Below are 8326 nucleotides of genomic sequence, written 5' to 3'. Positions count from 1 at the left end.
TGTGGTACACATGGAGGGTTCAAAAGAGTTGAAGACAGAGCCTTCATTCCCACATGCCTGATAGCTTAGACATCTTAAAAATATCAGCTTAACAATAAAAAAACTTAATTTACACATGAATCTTTGAAGTATCTATTCAGCTATTTTTCGTTTATGTTTGATAAAATCCAAACGACCTGAAGGAAAGTTTCAAGATCCTGTTTTATCTTCTCAGAATTCCTTTGTGGGGAATAACAGACCCAGCTACTTGGAGATGCAGGCCAGGAACAGAGCCTGAGACTTTACTCTCTGGCTCCCCAGTACCCAGCATAGTGCCTGATACCATGGTAACTGGTGCTCAATAGACATTTGCTGAGTGAACGGATGACAGCCTTGCCCAAAGGCATTACTACGTGCTTCCACTCTTCTGAGGAAGCCTCCGCAAGTCTCCTGGAGTGAGAACCTTGAATCTCTTCTCACCAAGCCCTCTTTCCTTCTGCTTCTTTTTGGGCAGGCTCTACAGTGCATTTTTTGTCATTTCAAAAGTATGAAATTCCCTTCCCAAATCAGTTTCTGAACCAATTTTCAAATGCAAGAAACGATTCCTCCAAGCTTTATAGGCAGCACCCAACAAAAAGGGGTAAACAAACTCCCCAGAAGGAAAAAAATAACACTCATTCTTCATTCCAGATAAAAACATTAATATGCATCTCTCTTGTAAGAGATGATTCCTCCTCTTCCACACAAGTATCTGGGGTCTGAAAGGAAGAGAAGGGAAGAAACCCAAGGGACTTTCTATCTGTGGAACAGGTCTGGGTATGGGAAGGACTATCAGGCCAAAGATTTTAGCTGATTTCTTCTCCACTTGGAGTCTTCAGGTGTAGAGAAGCCTATTTGGCGAGTCCTCTGCCCAGGGAGTCATTCGGTTCCCCCTCCACGCTGAACTTTGAAAAGGTAACTTATCTCCTCTGGCAGTTCCAGGGAGGAAAGGGAAAAGGTATCACCCCAGAGAGATCTGCAGAAGTGGCTGGTGTGAAGTGGGGAGGCTGCCCTCCGTAGTGTTGTATGACTGTACATGGGAATGAGGCACGCTGCTCACTTGAGCCCATGCTGCGTCTCCCGGTGCCGCCTGAGGTCCACCTTCCTCTGGAAGCCTTTTCCACACAGGTCGCACCCGAAGGGCTTGAAGCCTGTGTGCTTGCGGCTGTGGGTGATGAGGTTGGAGCTCTGGCTGAATGCTTTGCCACACACCTGGCACTTGTGGGGCTTCTCGCCTACAGGGATGGAAGGGAGAGGGGCAAGCGTGAGTCCATGATAAAGCTAGTGGGGACTCACAGTGACCCACAGGATCTTGGCAGCAGCTGGCTACACCACAGTCTAAGGCCTTTGAGCAGTCTGGAGGGTGATGAGTGTGGCAATGCAAGGCTGAGGAAGCCATAGGTGCACCAGGTGGAAGGGAGACTTTCTGCATGGGGGTTCCCAGCTGGAGGCCTCAAACCGTTTCCTGCTAAACGGAAACAGTGCACAGGCCACGTGCCCTCCCCAGAATTGCAGCTGAATCCACCCTGGGAGGACACCCCCGACTTCAGAAGTAGAAATCTCCCCACAGCAGATGTTCAGCACAAGGGCGGTAGGGGGGTGGGGTGCTATCTTTCAAACCATGTGACTCTGTTCTAATGGAGAGGAAGTTTTCAAATCTGAATTTCCAAATCGGTGTTGGTCTGTGTGGACCAGTGAGGCTGCCTTCTTTCTTGCCCCTGGAGGACAACAGAATGTATCTGAAGGATGGGTATTTCTCGAAGTCTTATTTTAAAAAAATCCACATCTGGGTCACAAAGTATTTCTTAAGGCAGCTGATCCTTTTCTATCTTGATTTTACTCTTTTTATGAGGTTAATCACAGGATTCTTTATATACCGACAGCTCCTTCACCATAGATTAATAAATAACAGATAGAAAAGTGTTCCTTTTCCCCCCTAATCCATGTGCAGTTTAACATTTGGAAAAGCAGTATGCTGTTTTCAAATAGCCTCAGCATGGCATTATTGTCAGGTTTAGCCTTGGAAAAAATGCAAAATAGATGAAGCTTGTTTTTGAGGAACTCTCTGTTCCTCTTGCTATACCCCTTTCTATCTTTGTGCTTCAGATTTCCTTGATAAGGAACCACTCATCAAAACTTATCTATCCCTTTAGGGTCAAACAAATCTGAGAAACAAATTCTAGCTATAATGTAAATGTTTGATAAAGGCTTAATGTTTCACTCAGTCAAGATCCTAGTTGCATTTTGGTAAGCGTCTTGAATACCTTTACTCAAAAGGAGTGAGTTGCATGGAAATTTTAGGCAAGAGAACATGATTAAAGTAGGATATTTTTTCTGAGTTTTCTGAAGAGTGCATCTACACTACCCAAGCATATTTAAAAACACTAATGGTGATTGTTTGGAACACACTGCAAATTAAGTCAGTATTCATATTCTGAAATAAAATTCTGGCTCTCACGTAAATATCTTGTTGATCATTAACGAGAGTGCTCCTGGCATTAAAACTGCCACCTACACAAAACCAAAAATTTAGAATCCAGGACTAGAAGCCAGAGCATTCCACAGCCTGATGATTTACTTCCAGTCTGAACTTTGGTAAATCATTCCATCTCTCTGAGTTTCATGATAGTAAGAGCAGCTCCTTCTGCTTTATGGGACAGCAGTAAGAATCAAATGAAGAGATAGATTTAAAAGCATTTGGTACATTATGAAACGTTATAATAAGAATCATTATTATGACAAACTTGCTTATATTTTGAAAAGGGCAATAAGTGAATAGAGGAGTTCTATATCCACAAATCCTTTTGACTTTGAAAACAGAATATAATGAACAGTGGTAGAGAGCATAGACACTTGAGAGCAGACAGATCTGAATTTAAGTCCTGGATCCACCACTTGCTACCAATACGACTCTGAGAAAGTACCTAACTCTTCTGTGCCTCACTTTATGCTTGTTCTTCTCTAAAATGGGGATAAGGGATAGTCTTCACCTCCCTGGGTTGTTGTGAGCATAAAATGAGGTACTCCATTTTTAAAGTGCTTAGCTGAAAAAGCCTAGTAATATTTACCATTTTTTCCCTTGCTCAATCAGAATAAGCTGTCAGACTCCTAAAAATGCAGCCAAGAGGTCGCACATAAGACCCTTCCCCCCAAAAAAAGGCTGGGTGGTAGCCCTAGAGAAAATCTCAATCTCTAGGTAAACATTTAGAGCAATGCTCTGAAAGGACCCGGAACTTCATATTTCACCTAGAGCAGAAAGAAGGTGGAGCAGCTGCTAACGTAGAGGAAAATATTCTTTGCAAGGATAGGAAATTTGCAGCTGACCTGCTGAATGGTTCTTCAGATATAACCCCAAATCAAAGACTCTGTGGAGAACCATGTATGTAAATGAATCTGAGAGAATCTGCCTCCTCAGTTTTCTTTAACACTCTGCAGTGATTAACTCCTTCTGGGAGGTCCCACCCACCACCACTCTCTGCAAGAATATCACAGAGGAGGTGAATTACCTTGCCCTCAGGGAGAAACACTTGGACCTCCACCACCCTCCCCCCATGTCCCACCCCTCACCAGGTGTTTCCTACAAGCCAAAGGCCTTCGCTCACCAGTGTGGATGAAGGTGTGTTTCTTCATGTCTGACTTCTGATGGAACCTCTTGCCGCAGTACTGACAAGGGTAGGGCCGGGTGTCTGAGTGGATGAGCAGATGTGTGGACAGCGTAGATGACCTCTTGAAGCTCTTGCCACAGATCTTACAGTCAAAGCTCCGTTCCTGCAGAGAGAAAGACGTGGCATTCCTATTGCAACCGTCTAGGCTGCCGTTCTCCTCACCACCAGCTGACCCTGAAATCCCCCAAACCAGGACTGTCCCCTCTTTCAGACTCTCCATCCACATAGGGTGATCCATTATCCTCTCTCCTCCCAGTTTATTTCCAGCCTCCACCCTGCTCTTATCCTCTACCCCTTTAACATTTTTTCGACCCAAACACTTTTCAGCCACAACCTTCCACACCCCTTGGCAAAACCGTATCCCCACCCTGCTTTTTTGACACCCATTTACAAACACTTCTCCACCCTCCTCAACAGGAGGCTTAGACCTCAATCTCTTGAGATGCTCCTCCCCCATCCCATCCCCACCCAGTGTGGGTGTTGAGGAGACAGAATACTTTAGAGCAAACGAGTTTGTAAATAAGCATTCTGCTGTCATACACTAGTGCACTTATTTGGTTATCTACCCTCTCAGCTAAAGCATAATCTCCGTGAGGGTATCCTATCAGGAAGCTGGTGTGTTATTGGATTCTCAAGGACCTAGTACCTGGAAGTTGAGCAACAAATATTTACAAATGAATAAATGAAAGAATAGCGGGACAAATACTGGATGCTCTAAATGAGCTGAGATTCCTCCTTTTCAACCTGGAGAGGTCAAGGCAGGTTAAGTATCGGCCATTTGGTGAAAAGAAAGAGGCCAAGAAACAGAGCTAACAAATTTGACATACCACCTGCGAGAGTGCATACAAGCCTTCCTCAGACCCAAAGTAATGATCAAGATCACTTTCCTGAGTCTCACAAACAACGCGAAACCGAACTCCAGGGCTGCCTTGAGGCCGGCAACCCCCGACATCTCTCTCCACGCCTACGTCTGAGCCAGGGGACGTGGCAGAGGGGACTGGGGGCAGTCGGGGTAAGTCCAAGGCGAAAGCTGCCCGGCGGAGGGCATCTGGTGTCGCACAGAGAAGCAGGAGATCCCCGAACGCGAAAACCTGAGCAGGGCGGCGCGCGGCCGTTGGCGGCGCGCGGCCGTTCGCCCCGCGCTTACCTGCGAGTGCACGGCTTTGTGCTGCTCCAGGCTCACCGCGTGCCCGAAGGTCTTGCCGCAAATCTCGCACGCAAAGGGTCTTGTGCCGCTGTGGGACCTGCGCACGTGCACCTCGAGCCCGTGCGGTGTGGAGAACACCTGAGGCGGGTGGGGCCGGGGAGAGGGCCGCTGAGAGGGGCCGAGGGGCGCGGACGCCGGCCGGGCGCGGGCCGGGGGGCGCGGGCGCGGGGCCGGTCAAGCCAGGCGCGTGGGAGCCTCACCTTGCTGCACTTGATGCACTTGTAGGAGCCGCCGCCCAGCAGCAGGCGGGTGCACAGCAGCTCCGACTCCACCTTGACGCCCGTGCCTTTGTCGCCGAGCAGCCCGTGGCCGCGCTCCGGGTACAGTCCGCCGGTGGCCGGCCGCTCGTACAGTCCTGCCGCCGCGGGCCCGAAGTCGCCGAAGAGCCCCAGGCCCGCGCCGCCGGCAGTTCCACCTCCTGCGCTGCCTCCCCCGGGCGCCCCGGCCCCCGCGCCGCCCGCAGGTCGCTCCGGGCCGTACAGGGCCGCGGGATGGCCTGGCTCCGGGGCGCGCTCGCAGAAGAGGCCCAGGCCGGCGCCGCGCTCCAGGGCCGCGCACGGCCGGTAGCTCTGCACCAGGTGCCGCAGATCGGAACCCGCCAGGCCGCTCCACGAGTACGGCTTGAAGGGCAGGGGGAAGGGCTGAGCTTCGTCCAGCGACGGGCACACCGACTTCTCCGAGGCTGTGGAGGCACAAGAGGGTGTCCGGTCAGGTCAACCTGTCGGTATGTCTATGGAACTGCCAGGCACCCATCCCTGGGGCACCGGGGCGCCAGGCCTTGCGCTGGGTGCCAGGGACGCCGCCAGGCTCAAACCCTGGCCACGTCCCTGGGACCTCCGAGAACCACTGGAGGCGGCAAGACAGCACACAGAAACTTAAAATGACATCGGGCGAGGACTTTCTGTGCCAGGACAGCCGAAGCGCAAGACGTTAAGAGGGTCTTTTTAGACTGGACCGGCACATCTGGCGGCCGCGTAGAGAAGGGCGCGCCATGCTTTACAAACGTTCGGAGCAGAGCCGAGCTGTGCCGGAGGAGAAAGCGGCCACTGTTCCGGACCTGGACGAGCCTGCGGGCAGAGGGCCCAGCGCCGGCGCTCTCCCGGCCCCTACGTGTTCCCACTCCGTCCTTTTTCTTTCCTGGGATCTATAAGGAGGGAGGGAGACGAGGACCAATAAAATATGGCCCGACCTATCCGAGACATTTGTGTCTGGGGTTGGGAGAACGGGAAGGTGTAAACACTTCTCAACGTTATTAAATATCCAGTGTTGGCAGGTAGCGAAGAGGCAGCGGGAAGGGGGTCTGGGGCTTGATTTGTTTGCCAAAATACTCCCCGTTCCCATTCCTATCATAGTTTGACAGGGGGCAAAAAAGAAAACACGAATTTCTTAGAGAATAATTTAGAATTGAAGGTTTAGCCACCACCTGCAAGACGAACAACTTTCCGAATTAGCGGCCTTCTGCACCCCCACCCCTGCGAATTTTGCTAAAACCAGTTACCAATATACACTTTCCCCTAAGTGCACACGGATTTACAGATCTGTTCACAGACACTGCACTTCTGTGAACAGATCCAGCTTAGGCTAGCCACTTCAGTGAGAAGTGGCTTCTCACTTCGAGTTTCCGTCGGAGATTCCGGCGGCGCCCAGCCCTTGCGGGGCGGTGTCCAGCACAGCCAAGAAGGACCCTCCGGTGGCCTGTTCCCAGACGCCCTCGCTTAGCCACGTCCACACACTGAGTGTGGGATGGGGTTGGAGGTATCTTTTAAAACTGGTAAATGAAATTTGGAAATAACCGGTCCTTAGCAGAATCCCAGTATTGCGCTCTCCATGCCCCTCCACCGGAACCGGAGACTCGCCCCCACCCAACGTGCAAGTCACTCAGTTTGCGCGAAACTCGATTGCTGGCTGGAAATGAAACCAACAAGCACTGGTCCCCAACGCCAGGCCAACCCGGCAGAACGAAAAATAAAATAGGCCCCCAATCTGCGCCTGCGAAGACCTAGCGAGGGACCGAGATTTTTGTCCGGCTTGGGGCCCCATCTCTGCCAGGCCCAACGCCGCGGAAACGAGCTTAATTTTTAAAGGCAACGACACTTCTTTTTTCACTGACTGCCCAGGTCTCTGTTTGAGACTCGGGGAAGGGTCTGTATTCTGGAATCCTGGCTCTTTGTAAACAATCATCTCTGGTCAGATAACGAAATGTCAACATTGCTGCCCAAAGAAACGACTCATTTATTTTCTTTCGCTCATCGGCTCCGTGCCAATGAATGTTAGGGATGAACAGCCCAGGTCCCGCCGCCTGGGATCCAAGCAGCCGACCCCCGCGAGCAGGCTAACGCTGGCCTAGAGAAGCCAGTGCCTCCCCTCGGGAACCAAAAACAAATCCCTCCTCTCGAAAAGATTCTCCGCCATCGATTTGGCACTTCTGTGCCCAAAGCCGCGCGGGTTCATTGCTCAGTGCGGGGTCCCCGCCCCCGCCTCCGTCCCCGAGCCCCGGAGCCCCCAACAGGTCCCTACCTGAAGACACAGAAGGCGACGGAGGCCTCCAAAAGTCTTCAAACTCCGAGCTCCGATCGCACACGCTGCCCTCACAGCTGCCAGGGGACGCGGAGGCTCTGTCGGGGGCTTCGGTCAGCTGAGACTCGGGGGACACACGGCCCCGGAGCTCCGCCTTCGCCCCGCCTGTGCTCGAGGTGCCGTCTGCGGAGAGGAGGCCGGATAGGGTCTCAGGTTGGGTCTGGCTGGGCCCGATGGTTCTGAAGTGCGGCCCCCCAGATGGTGGCACCTGGGCTCTCTCAGCTCTCCCCAGACCTGGCCTGAACCCTCCCGGATCCAAGGGCGAGAGCAAGGAGGCCTTGGCAACCTAGGCGACGAGCCCGAAAGGAACCCAAACGGTGGGTAACAAAAAAAAGGCAGCAAATGGGTTTCAGAACCCTTCCCCCGGTTCCTGGGAGATGGCGTGGCGGGACTCAGAGTCTACGGCCCCGGGAGTGGTCCCTCCCGGCCCTCGCCCTCCCCGCACCTGCTCCGCCTGGCGCCAGTACATTCTCCAGGCGGAGGGAATAGTCAGGTCCCGGGGAGCGCGGCTGGTGGTAACTGTGAGCTTTTTTGCTCTTAACCAGGAACGAACGCGGCATGGTTGATCGGGCGCGCTCCCCGCTCCTCTCCAAGGGTCGCTGGAGCCGCCGTCAGCCCACCTTCACCCGAGTTCGTCAGCCCCAGCCAGGCGGAGACCTGCGAGAGAACAGGGTGGAAACGCGCGGGTCAGCACGCTCCGGGGCCCCGGGACTGGGCAGCGGAGCAGAGAGAGCGTTCGGGCAGGGAGGAGGGAGGAGGGAGGAGGGAGGAAGGCCCCCGGGAGGAGGGGCTTGGCCCCGCTGCGCCGCGCTCACCAGGTGGCACTCGGACAGGTGGCGCGAGCCCGCCGCTGCTGCCA

At 52.9% G+C, this 8326-nt stretch overlaps 1 protein-coding gene across 1 annotated transcript; it reads right to left on the bottom strand.

The window, feature by feature from the left end:
• Positions 1 to 1074: 1074 nt before the first annotated feature.
• On the bottom strand, positions 1075 to 8027 carry GFI1 (growth factor independent 1 transcriptional repressor). Its single transcript, XM_068966398.1, has 6 exons — positions 7913 to 8027; positions 7408 to 7590; positions 5091 to 5572; positions 4831 to 4968; positions 3621 to 3786; positions 1075 to 1253 (listed from the first exon to the last, which is right to left on the bottom strand). The coding sequence occupies exons 1-6, from the start codon at positions 8025 to 8027 to the stop codon at positions 1075 to 1077; spliced, it is 1263 nt and encodes a 420-aa protein (XP_068822499.1).
• Positions 8028 to 8326: the final 299 nt, after the last annotated feature.

The sequence above is a fragment of the Capricornis sumatraensis genome, chromosome 2 (genome assembly GCF_032405125.1).
Source record: "Capricornis sumatraensis isolate serow.1 chromosome 2, serow.2, whole genome shotgun sequence".
Classification (NCBI taxonomy): Eukaryota; Metazoa; Chordata; class Mammalia; order Artiodactyla; family Bovidae; genus Capricornis; species Capricornis sumatraensis.
This window is presented reverse-complemented; position numbering and strand designations above follow the sequence as displayed.

Coding starts and splice junctions, on each gene's coding strand:
- GFI1 (XM_068966398.1), bottom strand. CDS start 8,027: ATGCCGCGTTCGTTCCTGGTTAAGAGCAAAAAAGCTCACAGTTACCAC. Junction 7,591..7,912: donor ACTGGCGCCAGGCGGAGCAG/GTGCGGGGAGGG, acceptor TCCTCTCCGCAG/ACGGCACCTCGAGCACAGGC. Junction 4,969..5,090: donor AGTGCATCAAGTGCAGCAAG/GTGAGGCTCCCA, acceptor CACCCGCCTCAG/GTGTTCTCCACACCGCACGG.